Source organism: Strigops habroptila, chromosome 7 (genome assembly GCF_004027225.2).
Source record: "Strigops habroptila isolate Jane chromosome 7, bStrHab1.2.pri, whole genome shotgun sequence".
In the NCBI taxonomy this organism is placed as follows: Eukaryota; Metazoa; Chordata; class Aves; order Psittaciformes; family Psittacidae; genus Strigops; species Strigops habroptila.
In genome coordinates, this window is record NC_044283.2 from 54598708 (window position 1) to 54625361 (window position 26654).

The following is a 26654-nucleotide window of genomic DNA, read 5'->3' on the forward strand; positions in this document are numbered from 1 at the left end:
CCTTTTGTTTCAATGGAAAAACTACATTCAGTTAGAAAACAACAAACAAACCAAACCTAAAACAAACAAAAAAACCCCACCAAAACCAAAACTCCTACACAAAACAAAAAAACAAGAAACAAAACAACCAAACAACCAAGTTCATTCTTAAGCCCTTAATAACCTCATCCTGTAATTCTAGTTATCTCTTCTTTGGTTGCAAGCTGCGTATTAACTCTCTTATCAAAAACTCCTACAAAATTACCTCTATCAAGACAACAACACTCTCAAAGCATACCCTGGAAGCACAGAAGAGCCTCAAAAGCAAGGTCCTGGTAAAACCTGGAGAATGAAGAATAACAGCACCATGATTAAGGCTGCAGACTATGCCTCCATCAGCCAGAAAAGCTATACCACGTTCTCAGTGTTGAGACTTCAGTTCATGAGCATAAAGGTAATTAGAAGTTATTCCAATTTATATTTTAAACCACCTGTCAAGTGCAGTGCCTTCAGCACAGAGAAATACGCAGCGTGCACATGTAAAGCAATAAGCCAGTGCTGAGAGTCAGCTGCCAAACAGAACTGGCAGGAATCTTACACATATTTTGCTGTTCTTGTTACAGAAAAGAAAAAGTTTGCATTTTTTCATACTTTTTTGTTTCTTTGAATTTCAAGAAACAAAATGACAGGTGACCCGAAGCTATGAATTTCATGAAGTGGCTCTAGTGTTCATATTTGCCTAAATCAGATGATGGAAATCATCAGTAACAGAACAAGACGGAAGATGAATGACAGTTTAAAGATACCAAAATAAACCAGAAACATCAGGTACAGTGTCCAGTACTTTTCTTGAAGCATCATCACTCTAGATTACGAGACTCCTAGCCAGTAGCCCTTCATGGAATCTGAATACTCAACAGTTCCTTTGCAACTATAAGATGGGCTGGTTATGTGTTGAAGTAATCAATTTGGAGAAAGAAAGTTTTTTCAGAGTTTGGCTATTCAGAGGATGGCTGAACTACAGAAGCAGCACTGCATATGGTAACAATAAGGGAGTACAAAGAGTTCTATGCAAGAAAAATTATAGTCACAGCTTTTCAGAAGCATATTTCACAGCTGAAAAATAATTGCTGAGATACTTTTTATTTTTATAGTTTCTGCTGAAAATCTGACAGGCAATTTCTTGTGGTGCAGATGCTTTTTTGAGTATCTGAGCACTGCCACGTCTCTTCCTGATGAAATATGTATATAAACAACCATGAGAAAAACTGGGCAAATCTAAGTTAGATGAAAGATGTAGGCAGACATCCTTCTGTTTATTATGGCCAACATTGCACATGTCGCAAATATATAGGGAAAAAGGGCCAAGTATGAATGTGAACCCCAAACTGTGAGGCACTTTGGTTGTCTTCATACATCAGGCTAGCAAAATGATTATATCCAGACAGACACTTTTTTTCATCCAGTAGCCTATACATCTCATCAACATCTGCAACATTCATAAAGTCACATCTGTACAACAAATTAATGCAAAGCGTAACTACTGTTAGTCTCAGAAAGACTAAGAGCAACATAGTTCAAGTTATGGTAAAGAATGGAGTCATGCGGACTCGGTTTTGATTTGGTTCCTTTTAAATGGATTATTTACCACTGAATAACACTGTTTACTGTAGACTACAACTCCAACTATTAAATACTTAACTGATATTCAGGTATTTCTTCAGGGGAAAAAAAAAAAGAAAAGAATTAAAAAGAAAAGAAAACTGTAAAATGAACCTGTCTAACCTTGGCAAATTTTGTATGGTACAGTGAATCGAGAAACAGCACATTGTAACTGCCTGCTGTTAAAAAATGAACTGTATTGAAATTGTTATCTTAAAGTGCTTACCCCCATATGCCTCACCCATCCATAAAAACAATCTTCTGAAGGATTGCAGAACTATGTGTTTCCATAAAAATACTTCATTTAGCTACCGAATTCCAGCATAACTTAGCAAGTACTTGAACATCGGGAACATACACCAGAGACCAGAGAGAAATCTCCTACATTCTACCTAAAAGTTCTAATTTCTCCTGAAGAAACTGAAACTCCTGTATCTGTAAATAGAAAGCACATGGCTAATTCATCAATGCCAACATCACTGTGTGAACATATTTGATGTGGCTGGTGCCATGTTGATGAGAAAACAATAAACTGTGAAAAATGTCACTTCTCAAAAATTAGCTGGCTAGCATTCAGTGGGAGATAAACTGTTGTAACAGCTGCGGCATGATGACTTTGATGAATTAGCTTTTTGTTCTCCTGGAATAATTCTGAAGAATGTCTCTTCATACTACTATGGAAGTGAATCCGTTTGCTCACTGAAGCCCTACTGAAGAACAATCTTGTTATATATGTTTTGATGGCTTTACAGAATACGGAGAAAATAAAAAAACCCACATCACTTCTTTGAGTCAATCTCTTTTTTGGTTTCCACACATCTTTCCTTTTCAGGGGGAATGAGGTCCATTGAGGAAAAATAAAAATACCATCTTTTAGTGAATAATACAATATCAAAGAGAAAAAACCTGCAAAGGCCAATTTTTGACCTTCCCTCAGCGGAATCATCAGCTCTGGAAGAATAGCAAAACTCAAGAGCAGGTGTGTAAATTGATTTTTGCTCCATTAAGACAGAAGAACCTGAACATCACACCCCTTTCATCTGGCTATAGAAGCAGTATTTTGAATGGGGCTCCCAGGGAATTAATTAAAAAATACAGCCGCCATAGAGATACTTCACTTTTGACTTATAACAAAGGAGATCAGTCAGAGTGGATACATCTCCATAAAAAAGGAGAACAAAGGGTTTAAAAGAGAAACCCAAGGTACTGACGTGTTTATAAATAAACATATAGATAAAACCCCCAATCTCTTTCAATTATCATGTGGTCGAAGAAAGCTTTGTTTTGTGGAATTCTGGGATAATCAAAATGCCAATGGTCATTCCTAGTCCTGGTCCACAAATGCACTATTTCCATCTGGGATACAACATAAGAAAAACAAAAAACAAACTTGTACAGATGAACTGTGTTAAAACTCAAACACCAAAGCAGGTGCTTTCAGCTATGCACTGCCATATGTGTTGAAATGCTGGAATATAAAATTCTGCACATACGAGCCCATTCAGATACTTTTGTCATGCACCTACCAGATTTAAAAGGCACAAATATGCATGAAACTAGTTTAAAGGCACTGCTGCTGTCTTAAACATGCTATAACCTAAATTATTCTTTAGAAGTTGATGGTGCTGCATAAAGTCTGTCCCCTCTAAAATGAGTTGGAACCAGTAATTCTCAAAAAGCACAGATCGTTATGGAAAAAATATATGAAGCACACTTTAAAAGATTATTTCATTCCAGGAAATAAAGCAGAATTCAGGGATGCTCTACAACCTTTTTTATTCTTTCTTCCTGAAATGTTTCCCTATATAGTTTTTAATGAGGCACTACCTGTTCTACTTCCCAATTTAACAGGAAAAGAGGGATGCAGCAATGAAAAGATTTTTATTTTAAGAAAAGATTATTTCTAGTCCTTGAAGAAAAATCTTCACATAAATCTTGTCTTGATCAGAACCTAAAACTTGGTTTCTAGAAGGAACATCTATTACCGTGACTATGAAAATAATATCATTAAGCATGTAATAACAAAGATTATAAATTGCATAAAGTGCTCAGACAGGCATATAGCATTTGCAAGTCTGTCCTTTTACTAGTAATATTCTTTTAACTGGGGAGCTGAATGCTACCTCCTTTACTGCCTTAATGCCCTGTCCCGCCAACCTCAGACATCAGTCCTAATTGCCTTTCAAGCAAACCCCTGGACACTGTAATTTAAACTCAAAGTGTAATGTCTGGAAGTTCATAAGAAGGTTGAAAGTAGCTACTGAGAGGATGCTGGAAGAATCTTGTCATTTTGATTCAGAGCCTCAACAGCAGTGCTGCTTCAAACTACTTCTGCAGTTTCTGTTTGGGTTTTTTTTTTTTTAGATGAAAGGATATATACAGGCCCAACTTTCAAACAACTTCTCTTGATAAGTGAAATTTATGTGAAAGGAAGCAGAATTTTGTTGTGGGGTTTTGGGTCCTTTTTTTTTGGGGGGGGGGGAGACAGTTGGCTTTTGTTTGTGTGTGTGTGTGTGTGTTTTGTTTTTTTGGTTGTTTTGTTGGTGTGGGGGTTTTTTGAGGTGTGTGTGGGGGTGGTTGGTTTGTTTGTTTTGGTGTGTTTGGGGTTTTTTTACGTTGGAGAACAAAAGGTCATCTTCCTATTGAGTTGGTGCCTGGTTTTTGCCTCAAGTTATTTAGGAAAAGCTACTAAGTTTCTCCATTCTCATACATCTGCTTTCTGAAGTGTGCCAATCAAGAAACAAATTCAGAGGTTTTTTATTTTGATTCTGAAAATCTCTTTTAACTACAAGTAGAGCCAGTGTCTCATTGCACAGTCAGAAATAAGTCCTTCCTTCTTCCTTGACAACTGCTGCACAAACAGAAGTAAGAAAACTCAGCCAACAAAACATTTAACCAAGGAAACAAAAGTTACTGAAATCAGATTGTATAGAACACGGGCTACTCCCCCTCCAGCCAAGAAAACTTTCAAAGCCAAATATTTCATACCTGTGCTTCTCTGAACCATATTCCAGCAAATCACACACTCCGTTTTCTAATTTCTGTCAGATTATGCAAAGTAAATTGAAGTTCACCAGAGCTGAGCAGATGAATCCAAAGACAGAATATACTTTGATGAAACAGCTTTTAAAACAGCTTTTAAAAACCAATCTCACTAGTTCATTTAATCTTAAAATCTCTAGACTATTCTTTTAAGTTTTGTGGATCCACCCATGAATACAATCACATAAAACTTCTTATTTTCTTCTGACATAACTGGCTTTCAAGATTATAAAAGGATTTCTGCAGAAGCTGGTGACAGCATGAAGAACAAAAATGTGTTTCTTTGCATTCCCATCTAGGGAGAAACAATTTGTATGTGATGGCAATACCAGATTACAATTTACATACCCTAAATGCAGAGATCTAAAATGAGAGATCTCCTATCATATGCAGAGTGGATTAAAAAAAAATCAGGATAATTGATCCACATAGCTGGAAGTGGAAATATTGAGGTAATTTTCTTTTCAGAGACTGGCTAATCAGTCAGACTACCTGAACAAAAACCACAGGCTTCACTCTGGAGTATTCCTATTAAAAAAAAAAGGAACCTACACTCGCACTTTTGCAATGACTAGGAATACAAATACTGCATTATGCACAACTAAAATTGTTGAAGTGCTGTATGTTACTCTTGGTATTTTTGGAGCACTTTCTTTCAACCTTCACTCTCACCTATGGAAAACTACATTGTTAACATCACCCTTTGAAACTAAATGCAAATTGCAAACTAAAATCATTCCAACTGCTTGAGGCCAAAACCTCAATATACATGTCTAATACTACTGAACTAAAATATGAATGTCACTGTAAGCCCTAAACTCCAGTATAGTGATACAACTTCTGTTTCACAAAAATCTGTGTACGGAGAAATAAAGAACTTCCTTAGCACCCACAATCTGTCTCCTATTTTTTTCCTCTGCATACATCCCAGTTCCACTTTGCCCTCTTATAATAAGTAATTCTTATTCTGGCGATGGCTTGTCTGAGTAAGTGCTGTTCAACATGAATGAAAGTAGAAGAATCTACCCTTATTTTTGATTATCTTGGTTGTAATTGATCTGGTAAAATGAAGAACTGTTATAGAAAGAACAGTGTGACTATTAACAATTTCCATTTCTTTCCTTGTTTTACTTCATTTGGTAAGATTTCCAGCTTTCCAAGCAGGAGCTAACAACAGTTTATTTTGGTAAGAATATCACGTGGCAGCAAGAAACCAATTTCTACATTAAAAATGTAATATTCTTTTCAACTGATGAGTGCTCGTGTGCATGACTGTTTTGCATCACACTCCTTTTGTGAGGAAAAGCAGCAAAGGGTTAAATTCCTCTCATACTGGAAATAGCTACCATGAACATGTACAAAATAATCTAAAAAGAATTCTTAACTCAATGGTCCTCTGTTAGATTATCAGTACTGCGCAGATCTCAATATTAGCAAAAAAAGTTCATTGCTTTACCTTAAGACAAAGAGGAAAAAGAAAGTTTTGTGAGGGTGATTTAAGATCTGTATCCTACACAGTCACAGAAAAACTTCCAAATGACATTCCACACTACTTGTATAAATCTTTCCTACCAGACAAGCACGTTTGCTGTTAGAAACTGCTTTAACTGCTCTTTATTTCAATATGCACAAATATAGCTGAGGAAACAAATATAAGCGCAGTCCAACCACCACCCTAGTATTTTCCTTGTGATGCAAGAGGTGAGATGCATGCTCAATGTGCTCATCCCAAGATGGTCAGGAATGGAGAAAAAGTACTTTAAGGCTTTGTTGTACCAGCTAAGTTCTGGCGTTGAAAAAGAAACTCAAAAACGCATAGCTGAGAACCTTATTAGCTGGACAAACACTAGCCAGATCATTTCTGGTGTAATTACTGGATGATGCTAAGCAGCGCGGGGCCCACTACAGGCGTATGAAAGAACTTTTTAACTCCCAGTAGGGAAAAAGATCGTTATTCAGCTTTATACGAAGAACCAGTTCAGGTGCTTGCCTGCTCCAGATGTTCCCCTCCTGATATGGCCTCTCTCATAAATGGGAACTGAAAGCTGACTGCAGGGGGAAGCAGGCGTGCAAACAGCCTTGGAGAAAACACTTCAACCCTGCACTCTCTGGAAATCATGGTATCCAGCCACCCAGTCTAGTGATTTAGGAACAAGTTTCTTCGATGAAATTTTATACCCCTTGACCTTAGCTAGGTTTAACAACACACTTAAATTCTCACATAGGAATATTCATCTTGGAGCTGTATGGGTAGTAAAGTTTTGCATATCTTTCAGCTATATCATAAGTCCGAATGAAAAATCCAGTGTGGAAATGGCACATCATATTTGCAACCCTCCTTCAAGGTGAAAGGATTGATGACTTCAGAATTTTATAGGATGGTTTGGGCCTTCCCTTCCCATTTGCAACAGATATAAACAGTAATTAAATACAGGATTTCTACTGCAAGTGATTTAACATTTTCTTTGAATCTCAAAACTTCTTGTGAGAAAGTGACATCTCAGGCAAATTGTAAGAATCATTTTTAACTATCACTGGTTACTCACTCTACATCCATGTGCAATTGTCAAACCAAAACTGAAAAACGAGGCCTAGAATTACAATTCCTTTGGAACATAAAATTTGGTCCAAGGTAGTTTGTTTCATAAATAAAGCTATTATTATTAATTAATTATTATTATTAATTTATTATGGAAAAGAGGAGGGCAATTTTTAAAGAGGAAAACATTGGAAAAAAGCCAACTGTTACATTACACCTATCCTATCTATCAGCCATCAGCTATCATTCTGTATTTATCTGATATATGGGGTTGTATTATTTTGAACTGACATCAGCTGTGATTCTAAACTATACTGATCCACACTAGCCCATAGTACCCTAGTGTCATGTGCTCAGTTCTCATCATAATCTGACATCTAGAAAGTGCCATGTAGAAATGTGGATTTTGCAATAGAGAAGTTCTCTGTCCATGCATCCAAGATGGAACTTGCTCTAAAGATGGTCTTGGTGGATCCAGTATATGGTAACAATTGTCTGTATTACTAATGATACATTGAGGTTATCTATTACAATGTTGATCCATTATTCTACTATTTTTCTACATCCTTGTTTGCAATATTATGTATAAAATGGACTAAATAGTTTAGAAAGTTTAATGAGTTTAAACTGGAACATACTATGTAGGCATGCATTTATTGCGGCACAAGTAATTTTCTTAAGTCGCCATGTGAAGTTTGTACTTCAGTTTATATATGGCAACTTCTTTTTACCATTGCAAGTGAGGAAAAGCATAGAAATACATTTTTACATTGCTGGCTTTTGTGGATGAGGCAGTTGTTACTTCACTATCACAGGGAGTTGAAGAAGTAAACACTGCCTTCCTTTATTTACACTCATATAACGCTAAGCGCATAACAGATGCAAGGATCCAGTACATAATTTGTTCAAAATGGCAACTGACTTATAAGAAGTTAATTAATATGTTCTGATGCGTAGCTTTAATGGTCATCTGTAATGCAAAATGTATGTAATTGTAAACTTAAGAAGCCTCAAACTTTTCTGTTCATGTCAACTTTTATAATTATCTTCAGTCACTGTAGAAAAAAATGGCGTACAAAGAAGTTAAAATTAATTGTATGATATAGTCTTTATAGATCTGAAGGTCATAAGAAACATTATCATATTAATGTGACTGACATCTTGCAAAGGCCACAGTTATTACTCAGGTAACTATGCAAATTTAGACTTTCCCACAATTTGTAAGAAAAACTGGAAGTTTATTTGCTGAGTATTACTAATATGTCCTCAGATACAGTATTTTTCTAAAAAATTACCACATTCTTACAGCCTTCCCCTGTTTTTCATGGCACAAAAATACTACATAGTTAACCTGCTTAGCAGCAAGTGTGTATTGCACCTGTTTAAATTGAAGCATGTATTTGAGAACAGCGCAACTGTTGAGATTCTGGTGTTGCATCATTGAGAAATTCTGATGTCTTGTGTCCTAACTGTTAGGAAGATTTCTGAGGTGCCATTGAAGTTTTCTAGGAATAAACAATTAACATAACCTGCCACTATAGGCCTATTAACAAATACTACAGGATGGCAACAACTGGAAGTAAGAAAGGTGTAACCCTCTTTTTTACAGAGTGGACTTTACCTCTTATCTATCAGAATATTAACTGACAGAATGCGATTTTTCATACTGCATTTAAAAACTGCCATTAGGGCCATATCTATGGTTTGATAGCAAGATAAAATTCACACTTACGTAAATGACCCTTTTCTGGCTGACCACTGTTCAAGGCATACATCATATAACGTATTTATGGCTTGAAAAAGGTCATACTGGTATCCATCACTTAGAATAATCCATTCCAGTAGCTAGAGCTACCACTGAGTGCTGGACTTGACAGATATATCCATGGAAGACACTGAAAGCATCCTTTGCCTGCAGCTGTAGAAACTGGCTTAACTTCATGTATGTCAGTGGAACTGAATGACTTATCTCCCCACTTGTTGGCCTGACTGTAATGGAGAAGTCCAGCTCTCATTATAAGCTTCTGTGACAGTGCTGTAGCACTTGTGTACAGAATACAAAGAAGTCTTAGAATTGTCTGTGACAGTATTACACTCCATGTGAGCTGAAGTATATTCTTGGAAGGCTCGCTAACAAATAAATGCCTTGTATGCAGGGTTTCAGTGAACCATGGCAAGACTATTTTGGAGTTCTGATTTGTTGCAGTGAATGTGTTAATGGAAAGTGGTTATGTGAAATAAGAATAAAGGGTCTAAGGGCTGAATTTATACTCATCCTGAGCAGTCACTCATTTTCTGCTGAATCTGAAGCATTGGCATCAGTTGATAACTTTTTTGGAACAATGGGCAATGAGTACATGGTTACAAATAAAGAAATCTGTAAACCCAGTAACCTTTTGAAATGGAGAGCTGATCAACTGTATCTCTTTAAAGAAAGCAGAGAATTCTTTCCACTCCCTGAGAACAAGCAAGTAGTTTGAGTCAGATGGATCAACTGAAAACCTCATGGCTTCCAAGCCAACCACCTCTGCCAGGACTAAAAATAAGGATAAAGAACTGAGAAAACGCATACTAAAGTCACAATACAAAGAAGCTTTTGAGATTCCAGATGTTTTGAATTTTCTGTGCATTTAAAAAGAAAAAAACAGAAAAAAACAAAAACAAACAAACAAAAACAAACAAACAAACAAACAAAACCCAAAAAAACAAACAAAAAAAAACAAACCCCAAAAAAACCCTGAAATAGTTATCAATGTTTCACTACCAAACCTGAAATTTATTGCAAAAGTCTTGCTGGTATATGTTCAAGATGTTACTTTGGTCAAATGCCAAAAATAGAAGGTGGTCTGTGAAGGCACCTGCAGATTGGGAACTCCTATAGGATCACCAAGCCAAACCCTCAGTGTGAGATGAGGACTGACATAGCCACTTCTTGAACTTAGACATTTATATTTTACTACAACCGTGAAAAAGAGGAGACCCAACCTGCTACTGGAAATGCCACAGCTGTTGCAGAAGTGCTTAATACTGCCATAATCACACATAAAAAACTTTCAGTCTTCGCTTATTTCTTCTCTTTTGATTATTCCAGTTATGTTTGTTTTACAGCAAATGAGCTGCCATAGTATGAGGATGAAAAACTTGTATTTGAATAGGATTAATTTTACATACATACCTACATACACAGACACTGCTACTTACTACACATTTGCCTACACAGCCCCAATCTCTACCTGTAGAACCAGCAGAAAATGAAATGTGAAACACCATCAAAGACAAAGCAACACAGCAGGACAATAAAATGCCTTTTTCCAATTTCTCGCAACAGGAGTTTTCATGTTCTTCCACACCAGAACTATTTCTTTAAATTCAAACCCCTCACAGCCTTTCTTTGTCCTACCTGGAATGCTTTTCACCTTTAGTAATACAGAAAGGGACATGAAAAGGAATCAGAGCCTTCTAATAGGAACCTGAAATTCTTTACATATCAGGGTAACATTTTGTCTTAGGGTATACTGGGACACTTTTTTACATGTGCAAAAGTCAGAAGTGTGATGATAAAGACATTTTCTAAGCTAGAAGGAATTATAACAGGCTAAAGAATAATTGAAATTTTCTACCCGCAGTCCAAAGCTTGACCAGTTTTATCTTCACCATTCAGAGGTAAAAAAGTCTTTCAAGAGCTAGGAAAATATTAAATGACAGGTGAAATTTCAAAGATGTATATTTCATGTTTGAGCATGTGATAATATTTTGCAGTTACAGGAGAATCTCCACTTCAGACACATCCTTTTCTGCAAGAGAAGAATCTGCTTCCATTTCTTGAAGATGAGACAAGGATGTTAGGAGAGGCATCCCTGCCCATGGGTGATCTTAATCACCATCTAGGTGCTCTAGATGATCTTAAGGTCTTTTCCAACCCTAACCATTCTATGATTCTGTGATTTAATACAAGGTCACCTGGAGCAACCATAACCCTCCACAATTCCTAAAAGTCTTGTAAATGTGTCAGGTGCTCTGCAGACTGACATCATGTTAAAATGTAGGAGAAATTTCCCTGATCCCCTCTTTTATGAAGCAATGCTGTATGGGCATTTTCATATTCTGACTCTTTATTCTGGAAATAGTGCAGCTTTACCACCATATATGCAACAACTTCCACAATGATGTACTTGGGCATTTGTCTTGGTCTGTACCTCAACTTGAGAAAAGGGGGTTTTTTATTGGTTGGGCTTTTTGTTGTTGGGTTTTATTTTCCCCTTGTTCTAGCATTATTTCTTAAGTGACACTGTCATACAAAACCCCTGCAACAAATACCTGTGTTCACATTCTCTAACGTTTGTACACTCTTCTCTTCTCTTTTATTTAAGGAGATGTAATAGCCTATTTCAATTTTAAACTCAAGTTGAAAGAGTTACAACTCTTAATTTGGTCATGTGTCTGTTATATAAAGGTTTTAATGAGGAAAGGAACGAGCTGTACAGTGTAAACTTTTTATAGCATTCATGCTGCCTTACATAATAACCACTTAATTATGGTCTTATAAAACCCTTAATAACTGTGGTATTCATTAGCAGTAAGTCCACCTTATTTTCTTGACTTTCAATACCATATCTTCTCGGAAATTTAGATTTCTCACTGTAATTCCTTCTACTGTTATAATTATTATTTCTAAAGTTATCTTTAAAACTAGAATGAACATGGAAAATGAAAACTTAAGTCCTGGAGAAAACAACCATTAGCTTTTGTGAGATTGCAACCTTATGTTTTGGGCTACTGAGCAGAGAGCTTTTTTAAGTTATATTTCACAGATATACCTCACTATCCTCACAGAATATCCTATAAAATCCAATAAAGATTAAAGCAATAATATTTCTATAGGAGTTAAATAGGACCCTAGAGAAATAACTTTAAACACTAATAGCCTTTTCATAGAGCTCTATAGGGCTATATAAGTAATTCTAAAGTGCATTGCACCTGCTGTCATGTATTTCCCATTGAAAGCACAAGGATATGGCTGTAATTGAAAAGATGGAAACAGCTAGCCACGTGACAATTTTCAGGAATCAAAGCCAAATTCTATTCCTAGTCACTTTCAAGCAGGAAAAAGCAGTGTTCAACCCATGCTAAGCACTACTGAAGGCAAATGACTGCACACATGGATGGCTGCACGCATGCACAGAAATGCTTTCAGACTAAAGTTTGCCTATAACAATGCCACTATTAGGCCCAGCAATTTCAATAACGTGGCTTCCAAGAACCTTTATTGTCTTCAAATTCCACAACAAATCTTCTCAAGAAAGCAGCTGGACCAGGATAAAGGACTGGCCTTCAGGCTCTACAGAAAATTATATTTTCAAACTGTCCCCATGAAGCCTTCAAAATACGCATGAGTCCATCACTAATACATTCACTCATTTTCTCAACTTACACTTTAGGCCAAAAAGTTAAATCTATGAGGCTTTTGTGCTGTACACAATATAAACTTTACCTTGTGTATTAAGCTCACTGAGATGAGGAACACCAAAGTTATTTAATTTTCACAGAAACCTAACGGCTGGTTTCTTGTCACTGTGGGTCTTTTCTCTTTTAAATTCCATTGTATACAGAGCTAACAGCTGGATGGTAATCAAAAAAGGGGTTTTAGCAAATTTTTCACCCCATCTTCTCCTCCACACACTTGCGCACTCACCTACCGATTAAGCACTCTAAGTGAAATTGGAATATGTACTCTGAAACCTGATAATGGTTTCAGTCTATCCAAAAAGTTTCTTGATAATGATGATCAATTCCTCACCAGCTAACTTTCAACGACTTCTAATAATAAAGATAGACATTGGATGATGTTTCATTGGTAACATTTCTTAGAAAACTCTGCAACTACAGAAGATGCCCAGAGAAAAGCATTGAAATAGGCTGCATAAAAACAAGCATGGCTAACAGGTTGAGGAAAGTGATTCTCCCCCTCTACTCTGCCCTGATGAGACTCCACCTGCAGTCCTGCATTCAGCTCTGCGGCCCCCAATATAATGAGGATATGGAGCTGTTAGAGCGAGCTCAGAGTACGGCCACAAAGTGATCAGAGGGCTGGAGCACCTCTCCTATAAAGACAGGCTGAGAGAGTTGGGCTTCCAACTGGAGAAAAGAAGACTCTGGGGAGACCTTATTGAGGACTTTCAATATATAATGGGGGCTCATAAGAAATGTGAAGCGTTTGGGGTTTGGTTGTTTTGGGTTTTGGGGTTTTTTTTTGGCTTTTGGTTTTGTTTGGTTTGAGTTTTTTGTTTGTTTGTTGTTTGTTTTTGTTGTTGTTGTTTAGTTGGTTGGTTTTGGTTTTGTTTTGACCAAGGCCTGTAGTGAGAGGACAAGGGACAAGAATTTCAAAAGAGGATAGGTTTAGGTCAAGTATGAGGAAGATATGGGCAGAGAGACACTGGAACAGGTTTCCCAAAGCTGTGTGTGCCTCACTCCTGGAGACGTCCAAGACCAGGTTGAACGGGGCTTTGAGCAACCTCGTCTAGTGAAATATGTCCCCAGCCCATGGCACGTGTTGGACTAGATGATCTATAAAAGTTCCATTCCAATCCAAACCTTTCTGAGATTCAATGATACTATGAAATTGCCTTTTAACTGCAGGTGTTCAAGACATGGGATTTACATTTACCAACAGAAACATTTTTAAAACTCATTGAAAAATTAGGAATATTTTGCCTGAAATACATAGGCAGATCAGTGTGGGACGGCCCTCCAAGATATACTATCAAGTGCTTTGAGTAATATCATTATCATACTTTTACAGTCACTATGTTGCGCCGAAATGTCTCCGAAATGCATTACACTAACACATTTTGTTACTTGGTTTCTAGTACACGTGACTATAGGCATATACTTCTTTCCTTGAGTGGGACACTGCAGTCAGCTAGCCTGATTACATGGAAGAAATATATTTAGTAGATTTTAGATTAGTAGATTTTAGAAAGATGCATTATTTCATATATTTTTTTTTAAGGGAATAAATTCTAGAGATATGGGTGAAACTGTCAGAAAAATGAATTGCATCCATTATCAGAAAATTACTCTGTGATAGACAATGCAGCCAACTGCTAGGACCTCTGCCATAACATTTTACTTTGCTCAAAACTCATTGCTTGAAGCAGTCAAGAGAAAGAGGACAGAATTAAAAGAAAGGACTTAAAGGTTCCATATAGCAACTGTACAGCTTTCTAATACAGTAAATTGAGATGCAGCATCTTGCAAAAGAATTTTTTTTTTTTTTTAATTAAAGTAAAATTTAGTTTTGTATGCAAGAATGCAGAAACTCAACACAAAATATGTGCATCAAACAATCAGTGCACTGCATTTATGCATTGCAAACACTCATATTCTTTTAAAAATCTTCTCAAAGGTTTTTTGTTTTGTTTCTAGAGGAAAGTCCTACATTTATAGCCATATGAGAAACAGAAAGCAGGTCTTTTTGACAGTAATAAAGGAAAACCAAAATACAACATCATGATTTCAGAGTAATATATGTTGTCATAAATATTTGATGAGTTACCGGATAGCCATTTCGCCCTGGTAGACCCTGGTTGAATGAGATGAAATGGTATGACACACATTAACAACACAGTCATGACATAAGACATAACAAACATGCAGAGTACATTACTGGCAGATTATAATTTGCATATAAATTTATTTTTGATATGTGATGATATTACAAACCGGTAAATATGAACTATGTACTACACAGTGAAGAAATGAGGCTTTGGCAATGGAAATTATATGTTTTGATTTAAATAAACCCTCTAATTAAAAGGCTAAATGGCTCTTCTGATGTTTACTGAAATTCCTTTTCCTATTAAGACAACTATCCGTGTAGACTGAAGGGCAATATGTGGTTAAAAGGAAGAAAGGTTTAGTGCTTAGGCAGTAAAGTATTACACACATAGGCTGCCACTAGAACATAGGTGCCAAAGAAGAAATTTGAGAATGCTATAACAGATCATATAAAAAAGTAAAATAAATGAAAGCTGTAGCCTTTGACTGTTATTACATGCGACACTCAGTAGTCATGTACCAGGAAAATAAGCAGAGCACTACAGTAGCCATTGAAAATACGACATACACCTAATCCCATGCAGTGCTATGTGGAATAAACAAATATTTGCTATTTTAAATGAAAATTATTACCACAGTCTCCCAGATGAAAACAATAACTAAATTCACACCAGCTGCCCCCTAGCCAGACTGTGTCTATGAAAATAAAGAAGTTAATTGGGAACAGAAATTACATCTTGCCTTAAACACTTACTGCCTCTCAGTGAGATGAAGTCCTGTAGGTTTTGAATGTGAAACTAGAATTTAATTCAGATTCTTCCTAAAGTTATTCTGTTTTGGGAGCTATTTCAGGTTTACGTTAATCTTGCCACAATTGAGACTTGGGTTTTTTTGGTTTTGTTTTTTTTTATATAATGGACCTGTACTAAAACAGTGGGGAGCTAACGTCAAAGACATTCATAATGAGACACAGTGAACTCTTGCCACGTTGTCTTGCTACAGGAAAATTGTTTGCATCATGATTTATGGTTGCTCTTTGTGTTTCATGGGAAGATTGCAAAAGAAATTGGAGAAGCTGGTGTTTCTTTCAAATAAACAGCACCATTATGCATTAAGCCTGGCTTTTCATTGACGCTTATGAAATGATTTCGCCACTATAAACTGCTAAGCACGTGGTCAAAATCTGTCAAGGATAAGTAGTACCACTGCTCAGTATATGCAGTTTACAGTAAAATCATTAGGTCATGGCAGGAATTCAACATATTAATTCACCTTTCTCAAACATGCATGTAGCATAGAATAGACAGATAATCTGGTCCTGAAAATATTGTGGAAATACTATATCAATCAAAGGAAAAAAAAAAAAGTAGAGGCCTGCAAATGCTTTAAAAGAAACACTGTTTTAATAGTCACAATTTTACACCATATGGTGGACACGGATGACATGACAAATAGGAATGTTTAAGATACGAGTGTTTAGTCCTGTTCTTCAAGTCAGACTTTTGACCAACTCTGGGAATATAAAACAAAGCAAACAAAACCTAACCAAACTAATAACCTACCTAAAAAATGAAACCATCATAAAACCCCAGAAGAGAGAAACTGCTTAGAAATAGGATTAGCACAAGATTTAACCAATTTACTAAACTGAACAGTATTATTGAATATTCATTTTACACAAGCACTTATTGGCTTTTCAGTGAATACTCTGCAACGAGTTGGATAGCCCATATACTTCCAAAGAACAAGGAGTCTGTACCCCAAGACTTTGTGATGACCGCAGAGCAAGTCACGACCCAGAAAAAGGCAGAGTGACCAAGTCTGCACTTAAGATACTATACTTGCACATTTTATATATTAAAATATCTGTTATCGAGTCATAAGCAAAATGAGCATAACATACTTACGTGGAATTGTGATCCAAACTGTTATCTGGAGCGGTGAATATAAAGCTTTATTGTTTTAGAGAATTTTTTCTTAAGGAACTTTCTGCATAAATTATTCAGCTCCAAGATAATTAGTGAGTATTTACACTGTGTAAGTATAAATATTAAAATTCCCTCTTGACGATACATGATCATTTTATCACGGTGATAACAGGATCTAACAAATTTCTCCCTGATTCTGGAAGAACCAACAATGTATCACTGTACTTACAGGAGGTCCTGTGGGACGGGGTAGAGGGAAAGAGGGTAAAAAAAGAGAAAAAAAGAATATGTAAGCTTATGAAGTTATTAAAGAAAGACACATATGTATGAAGCCAAGCACAAGGCCTCAGGATTGTAAGTGAGCAGCACCGCTAATACACTGTATACATTTTCCCGTACAAGTACTTCTTAGCTTTGGTTGTGCTTTGTAACTTGTAAATATGACTAAAGCCTAAATGCATGCTCTTACCTTACCAGTTCTTCAATTACAGTCATGCAATCTTATGCAAGTTGCTTCTCCATCCATTTCCATGCAATTTCATGCCAGTCCAAGAATATCAGCCATGGACTAAAATTCATTTTGTCAGTCTCCGCATCAAGCATATGTAACCACATCACCAGTTTCAGTTAGCCACGCAGTTGGCATTTGATCACAGCTTGGCTGCAAAATTGCACAAAGTACCCTTGGCATTTAACCTGGGCATCTCATTAAGACATACAGGTACCAGCATCTTCCAGCCTTCCAACTTTGCCTATGAAAAGAGGTTTCAGTGGCCACCTGACAGGGCTGAACTTTCTTTTCATCACCTTCCTTTCTCAAGGAACACATATAAAATGCTCCCCATTAAAATGTCACACTTTGTGAAGTGATATTTGCACATTTTTTTAATTATTTAGACTCAAAGACTTTTGTATAGCAGTTCTTGGAAACATTATCAAAGGACCACAAATCAAATCTACTATTTCAGTCTTATTAAGTTGAGCAGCTGCAGCTCCCAAATCAATGGCATTTCATTAAGCTTTTATGCCTCTCTCTAATTTCCGAATAAAGTGAAGTGCAAAAGGAGTATAAAACAGCAGCAGCTGTACTTTGAGATTGCTTTTAATATTGACAGCCTTTTGGCTTTAACAATGCAATTTTACTGTCCAGTAACTAAGGTAATTTCTTTATCCTGGTAAACATTCTTAAACAGCATTTTAAGGTGCAGGTCTCTTTTTAAATGAGAGAGATCGATTTCCTTTATTAATAGTTTAATATGTGTTTATTTGAAATGTAAAATGAAACAACAAGCATCCTGCAAATTGTCAGGATCATTTGTAAGATAATCCTCAACCAAAGAATTTCCTTCTGTACCACAGAATTTTTCTTTGAAGTAAATACTAAGCCAACACTGAATGGAAACACCAAGGTGATTTGTATTAACCTTTGGCAGGGCTTGGCTTCAGTTTTGTGATGCAGGAAAACATGGAAATAATTTTTAAGAGTCAGATAAATGATCATTTACAGAGATAAGAAAGGCTACAGGACATTTACAGAGATCAAGTTGATTGGAAGATTTTCCTAACTGGCAGATTAGATGAGAGAGCCAAGGAGGACAGAAATGCTCATTTTCTCCTGCATTGCCTCCAGAAAATTCACCTCTATGAAGAACTCAATCCTGCAAGGTAATCAACAATTCCAATTCCTGTGAATGTCAGCAGGAAGAGGTGCTCAGCATCTCACAACATTGTCTTAAATGAAATTTCAAGCTCCACACCACCAGCAGGATTCTCTCAACAGCAACCCCCCTGGTACACAGGAATGAACCAACAAATGTTTTTCTTATATCCGTAAGAACTTACTTGGCACTCATTTCTAGCAAAAAACAAGTTCTCTCATACAGAGTAGTCTACTTATCATGTTATTTCCCTGAGTACGGATATTCTTAACATAAGAAATTTCATTTTGTTCTTTATTTCCTTATAAAATTGTTCACTTTGGACCAAGGGGGCTTGATGCAACACTGACTTATAGCACTCTAACTACTGAATTTGATGGAGTTACTCTAACTTGCAGAAGCGTGAGAAGACACCAAAATGTTTTGATGATTACCAATATGTTACAAATGATACCATGTCAAGCATTTTGAAGTCTGACTACAAATTAGTGATGCCCAAGACTAGAAAACTATCTGGAAAGCCATCAGGTATATGCCAAGGGTCACAAACTTTTACCAGAGAAGTTTCAGAACTCTCTTTTGGAGCACTCAAGCAATAAAACTAAAAATGAATGCATGCTAAGTATGCATCCTCACAAAAACACAGACACCAAAAATCAATGGATCTTATGAAACTGAAAACTTACCAGTCTCTCCTCTTCTGCCCCGCTTACCTCTTTTCCCTGGAGGACCTAAAAAGAAGATGGTGGGTTGTTACTTTTTTCCTTAAAATTATGTGTGGAATATCATTTGTGTTCGGATGTAAGGCCATTAAACAGATACATTACATGAAATCCCAAGACTTTGGCTGAGCAGGGGTAAAAGATAACCAGAATAAGATTTAGGAAGTTGAAAATAAAATTGACAGCTACATGACCCACTACAGGCTCTCAGAGAAAAGGCTGGGAGAAACTTTAGAGGTTATCCAGTTCATCTCTTTTTCTCAGGGAAACAGTTAACCACATCTAACTTATTACTTCAGCTTCCATAGGCACTTTTTTCCCCAGTATTTCACTGTTCTGACAAGTGGAATATTTTTCTTTGAGTCCAGCTTGCTGCACTGAAACCCATCAATTCTTGTGCATTCCACGACAAACTCTAGAGAAGAAATTGTTCCTTTTCTCAAAAAAAGTCTTTGCATTCCTCAGAATTGCTGCACCATTCCTTCAAACTTCCTAAACCAAACTTAACACAGGGCACTAAATTTCATTCAGTTGTTCCTGTATTAAGCCCAAAGATCAGCCTTTATTTATACCAGCAAATCCTCTGGAAAATGCTCGCGGCCTCTATCTGAAAACGTGAATGAGATGAAGAAACCATCACATGGTTCACCATCCCCCAAACACTAAGAAGATTGTATGTGTTGTTAGACACTCAGGTGCTTTGCTTCTAGTTTGTATTTATTAGCCATAAACCAATGGCTTAGTCCCTGTATGCTTTCTGCTAGAGAATCCTTTACTCCTCATGGTCCTTTCTTCACAAATATTTACATGCTATAGTCACTGTCTGCTGCCACCTCAAAAAAAAAAAAAAAAAAAAAAAGAAAAGAAAATATTTTTGTCCCTCATTTCTGCACTCCAACCTTAAACATCCTTTCTAAACTGAAGACATCAGTACAACATTCTTCCTCTCTTCCTGGTGACCTTGTTATATTTTTCTTGAATAAGCAAGGAAAGTACACTTGCACTTCTTGTAGAGCTTAGGAGAGACAGCAGCTGTGGTGGTGAAAGAGAGTACTGAAATGCTGCTGCTCTGAAAAGAGAACCACAGGTGGGACTCTCAAAGCTTCTGAGAGGCAAGTGCATGGGTGGAATTTCCAAAAGCAGCAACTCCACGCAGGAGCACAAGTACCTCTGCTGTGGCTGTATCTCACCGTTTGTAATAGATACGAGGTGCACAGGTGGTTTTGTGCAAATAGTTAAGCAACTGTCTGCTACTTTAAACAACTACAAGATTTAACAAATAATCTGAAGTATCATCTCATAGCTTTTAAATGCAAATGACTAATCTTACTTTGCATTATATATATATTTGCAACAATCTGGCTTAAAAGACTAAGATGCTGAAAAGCAACATTAGTAATACAATTTCAATATATACGTTAAATCATAAAAAAAAAAAAATAATAAAAAGAGGATCAGCTCTTGCCTTGCAGGTAGAGAGGTTTATTCCTAGCAGAATGTTATAAATCTCACTAAAATCCTTCTTTCTTGTTCTGCTTTAAAAAAATTACCATAGTGCCATAATGCAACACAAGTTTAAGACAACAATACTATAGAAATTAAGAATGGTATAGGATATTAATAATCAACAGCATACTTAAATATATTTTGCTGTTATATGCTGAAAAATAGCAAAAGTGTCACTCAGTTTGGAGAATCTTGAAACTTTCTCCTGAAACCCTTCAGCCTCTTCAAGAGATATCTATGGAAACTTCTTACTCAGGTAATGACATGTTACAACATGTAACAAGTTTCTATAAACACATACATTATTTTCTACTTAACTAACACTGAAACTTGTGAGTTCCTATACATGCACCTACCCCTGCAGCACTCCTCAGCAGATATTTCTTGGGCTATTCCACCCAAGCTCACAACACAGCTGTGCAGCAATTTGGGCTGATCACAAACAGGGATGTGCAGACCTGCAATACTCAGTTATCTGTCAAGGTGGTGGCATTTGCAAACCTCTTAGAAACTGTGGCATGAGAGGTGGATCTTGTAAACTTCTACTGGGTTTTGGGGACCAATTGAGGAAATATTTATTTATTTATTTACCAATACAAACCAATTTGGTTTAGACAGTTAATCACAGATGGTTCCAGTTCACAGAAACACTAATGCTGACACTTCAGGTCATCACTAAATGACCTATTAATTCAGAAAGTACACGAGCTTTCATGTTTTCCTGAACAGGCTGCTTTCTCTAAATCTTAACTGCTAACATCATCTGTTGCTCCAAGAGTTTCCAGTTATCAAAACCCTGGGCATTTTGCTATAAATATTAATTTTCCATCTGTCTATACTTTTATAACTTTGCACTAATTACAGGATTTGGTGGAGACTTACTGCAGCAGAAGGAGCAGTGAATAAAGTTATACTAAGGACAACGCCAGTTTACAAGTCCACAGATTTTTACAGCTTGCACAAGGTACACAACTTGCCTGGGTTAAAAATGGCTCTAGAATAGTATCAGAAACATCCATGCTGAATTGAATTTAATCCAGAGTATTTAAAAAGTAGTTTGTTTTGAACACTTTTTTTAAATTAGAAATATATAAAATATATAAAACTTAGAAATAAAAACAAAAGTTTGAAACTCAGTAGAGTGAGCTGTGTTAATACAGATTAATGACACTGAGCAATACGTGAAAGCTATTTTATAGTAGCCAAGTTTGCCGATACATTGTTTTCTTAAGCTCATTACATTTGCCTACAGGTAGGGAGCAAGAGTAAAATGCTAGATCAGCTGGTTTTCATTTTTAACTTAGTTTAGCTTCAAAATATTTGAAATCATTTTGTGCTTCCAAAAACATTAATCTAGTTTTTATGAACAGAAAGTTTAAAAAAGATTTTTTTTTTCATTCAAATGTCAAAAAAATTAATGCCACTGCTATTGCATATCTACGAAGGGAATTTTGAAAATTAAAGGAACTGTGTGTGTGTGTGCTATATTTTCAAAAAACTAAGAGTCAATTGCTTATCTGAATTTATCTTCTCAAGCAGTAAATGTCAGCTACCCAAAAGTTTTGCCTTTCTAACCTACCACAAGAAATTGGCAAGCATACAAAACAAGAACACAAGCAGAAAAAATCCTCATATCCCACACACAACAAACTTCAGCCAGATAACAGCTTTAGACTTTGACACTTGATACTTTAACTGAAGTATAAGCAATGAAAGAAACAAGTAATTCCTCCCCATCCCCCAAATTCCTCCAACTAAACCCCAAAATTCCTCTCAATCTTCAGAAGTAGCTGTCAAAATAACTACTGAGGTAGTGCCATTGTAAAGACCATTTAGGACAAGAATTTAAATATTAACAGCTTTTCCAAAACATCTTCAAAAATATTAACAGTATTTAAAAAAATATTAACAATATTTCAAAAATATAAACAATATTTAAAAAATATTTTAGTAACAGGTATTCTAATCTTTGCAATCTTAGATTACAGTGATCCAAATTAGAAATAATTAGTACAGATAGACTATGGTCAGATGATTGCTGTGATCCTGGAGAGGTTGCCTCAGTGTGCCTTATTTCTTGTTAATAATTTAATAATTTGTCCTCTATGTGCATAGCAGTGCCAGAGGTCTACGGCAGATCTGCTACATTTATACTGCTATATTTGAGACAGTTTTCACTAAAGATGATTACTATTGTATGTACTCCACTATATGCTTTGCCACATATCAAAAAAGATCACATAAATCAGCTGCACACCTTAAGGTGTGGGAGGCAACATACAATCTTCACACTACAGAAAGACTCATCTGTGCATTTAACAGACAGGAGAATCTATCTTAATCTGATAGTTAAGAATGCCATAGATCTTAATTTTAGGTCTACACATTTTTTAAATCAGATACAACTGAAGAATATAGTCTTTTAAAATTAGTTTATTATTGCATTCTTTCCAGTGCTTAGGCTTGAATCATGAGTTAAACTATGGCATAATTAATTTATTAAAGACACGGAAGTGTAAAGATGGTGTATATTGTTCACACATTAGACAGAAAAAGCAGGATTTTCTTCAGTTCATTTCTCCATTTACTTTCTAAAGAACAGTCCAAAAGCATGAACAGATTGTCCTTGCTCAAAGGGAAAAAGGATTGACCCAATGTCCTTTTTACCCTAATCCTAAAACAAGAATAGTGTTTTCCTTCTCTGAGATATATATTTAGCTATAGAAGAAATAATTTACATTGTAGTAATGCACATTTATGAAGCACTGGAAGAACTGGGCTCAGGTTTTTAATTAGTATGAATCAGTGATGATGACTGTTACATTGCTTCTCATCAGTTAAGAACTTTGAAAATAGAGGGTCAGACAATGTGCAGTTTGCCTACATGAAGCTTTGGGTCTGCAACTTTCTCTTAAACTTCTAAACACTAATCCCTATGCTGTTAAGAAGATAGATTCAATAATTCAATAATTATATGGCCCAAACTGGGAGAAGAAGTTATGCCATAACAGTCAGATCTTTCAAAAAAATCCACATACCCTTCTTTAGAGCTAAGGATGATACTAGTACATTGTTACACTAGCACCACCTTCAACAAATTCTACTTTTTAAAGCAGCAGAATAAAAAGGAGGGGAAAAAAAACCCCAAAACCAAACAAAAAAACCCCAACCAAAGTCAACAGTTGGTGGATGAAACCTGGAATACCTCTATCAGCTGCCGAGCATGTCAAAATGCTTTGTCATTTGGTCATCAGCTGATCTAGAAAGTCAAGTTTCACCCAATTTTGTAAAGTACAGTGGTATTATCAAGTAAAAGGAAAAGGACTTTACCAATCTCAGGTTATGTCAGGCTCCAACAGGTACTCACTGGCCCTGCAAGTAAGAGCTCCTACACTAAATCGGTGCACCATTCTAACAATAACAGAGAAATTCAGAATCTCATTCCCTGTTTTACTGATGCCCAGGACCTTAACTCACATGTCGCTTGCCACACACATGTAGCTACTGTTAAAGGTAATAAGTATTCCATGTACATGAAAAGAAGGTTTTTCTGGTCATTTTGAAGGACATCCATTTCACATGTTGTTTACAGCAACATAAAATTTTGCCTGTCAAGTTGGAAAAATGAATTGACCCAATTACATATTCAAAGTAAATCCTGAGCAACTTTGCTGAAGTTGGTAAAATTACTTCAGTATCATCAGGCATAAAACAGCCAACCTTAGTGAAATCGTGTGATTAAAATATCTAGAAGTCAGCTGAACCAAACCAACCAAGCCATCCAAACTATCTTTTCCAGTTCAACTCTAACACTGGCAAAGTAACTGCTGTTGGTTGCATTTCAAGTCCAACACCGAATTTATCAATGATTTCAACTCCCTCCTTTCCACTTTCAGAGTTCAAACCAGATGCATCATTTAATCCCAATCCACACTTCGCCCCATCAGACTAGCTCAGAAAGGACTTGTAGGTCTGCACCAAACACAGCCAACCACTTGCTGCTCACAGGGAGAGGATGTTTCCACAGCAAACTGACACCTCTATGCTTTACAGCCATCAGAGCACCAAGTGACAGTGCAGGCCAGCAATGCAGGTAGCCAGAAGACCAGAATGGCAGCTGCTGAGCCTGACACCTCACCCAGTGAAATATGCATGCCACAAGCAGCACAGTGACTCCACTTTATGCTGCATGATTAACTTCCCCACCCTGTTAGCCTCCTCTGGCTGGAATGGTCACCTGGACAGCGTAAGATTCAACAGACACATCCATGAATCCATCAAATTCATCCCAACCAGGATAAAATGGGAAGATTTCCATCTCCAAAGCTGAGCATGTTCTTAGAAACACTGTATGGATCTATTCTAGCGTACTTGGTCATCATTTTTGCTCTTCCTTCTTTTCTCAGCTTTTTCTGCTCACATAACATTTGGACTCTTCTTTCCTCTGACTCTGCATAATCATCCCACCTGGCATGTTAGTCTTCCGCTTTGTACCTTGGTCTGTTTGGGACAGCCTGCCTAAATTTCCTACCTCATAAAATTATCTACCTCCTTTCGAGCATCAGCTGGATAAATAACATTCATTGTTTCACACACAGTACATCATCTTTTTGGCTCACCATGAAACGTCATTGCATTGTAGGTCTTGGATAGATGTCAGAGGTTATTATGCAACTTGGCTGAAGAAATGCCAAAATCAGTCTGTCTGATCCACAACAAAGAAATCTGACCTCACTAAGATTATTTGTACCACTTCTGTGCTTGCTAAATGCCATATGACTAGAGGCATATAGCATAACATAATTTCACTAGTATCAGATACTACTGAGGGAGCTCAAAGAATCCCATTATCATGACTTGTAAAATAACCAGAACTGCACACACATACATATATTGTCCCTTTTTCTTCTATGTTAGTTAAACATACTTCAAGCATGAAAGGTAATATCCCTTCCAAAAAATTCTAACATTATCCAGTATTATCGTTCTGAATTAATTCTATAACTATATAAAAGTCTAGTCTGTTTTTCCTTTAACCTTGTAAAATTGTTGGCCTAAGAAACCATGTGTGACAATAAGCTTCACTGTGGAAAACATACTTCGTAAAGTATTTGTTTCTTTTTGTCAGTGGTAAATTTACTGGCTTATAAAATCACAGATGTTTCCTTCTGCGTTGTTATCAGACTGACAAACTTACATTTTTTTACCCAGCTTCTTGATAAAGTTGTGCTAAATAGCACACATATTTTTAAAATGTTCCCTTGTTTATCTCCTTTGTAAGGTGAACATACCCTTTTTTCAATCTCTTAATCTGAATATTCTCCATATCATAAATCATAATTGCTATTACCTTTTCCTAAGATTTCTCTGATTCTGCAGTAAGTCTTTCAGCATGATAACGCTGAAATCATGCTTTTTCCACAGTCCTGAGCTCTTGCTCTAACATGACTTCTACGGGAGGAGCACTAATGCATGTACAGCAGAGCTGCAGGAGTCAGCAGCTGGTGATGAACAGCCTGACACAGCCTTTCCTGCAGAGCGTGGCAAGAAACATTTCTCAGCCCTTGGGTTCTCAAGGACTTTCCCAAGAGCAGGTCCTCCTTCCAAGCATCACCTGTGCTCAAAACTTACTTTTGTAATTTCTCAATAGACAGCGCATTTTAAACCTACAAGTTTCACTCTGCTCCATCTTTTCCCGTAACAATGCTGTGGCTCAAGATTAAATCAAAGGCAAAAGTTTCTTAAGCAAGACTTGATGCCTTGAACTATTCAGTAGGAGATAAGCCCTGACAAGAGAAATGTACGAAAAATTCAATTCTTGGCTACAAGTAACTGCTGGACACTCTTTCTTGCTCCCTCCATCTACACTCCTCACAGACATAGTTTTTTGGCACAAATGTACTTCACCTGTTTGGTCGTATTCAGACCCAGGCACCGGGAGTGTTTGAAGTTGGGTTTTCGCTGCCCAGCCCACAGATAGTTCATTGGGTTGAAGCTGCCTGAGAGCTTTGTGAATGGTGCTGGTGCTGTTCCCTGTCACTAGACGCTCAAGTGTTTAAGG

General features: G+C 36.6%; 1 protein-coding gene across 7 annotated transcripts in view; it reads right to left on the reverse strand.

Moving 5' to 3' along the window:
- Positions 1-26654, reverse strand: part of COL25A1 (collagen type XXV alpha 1 chain) — a 306555-nt gene that overhangs the window by 132919 nt on the left and 146982 nt on the right. For all 7 annotated transcript variants that reach the window (XM_030492737.1, XM_030492732.1, XM_030492734.1 and 4 more), the window contains exons 3-4: positions 19052-19096; positions 16937-16944 (exon numbers count right to left, since the gene is read on the reverse strand). In XM_030492737.1, the coding sequence (XP_030348597.1) occupies positions 16937-16944; positions 19052-19096 (53 nt within the window). The remainder of the gene's footprint in view (positions 1-16936; positions 16945-19051; positions 19097-26654) is intronic.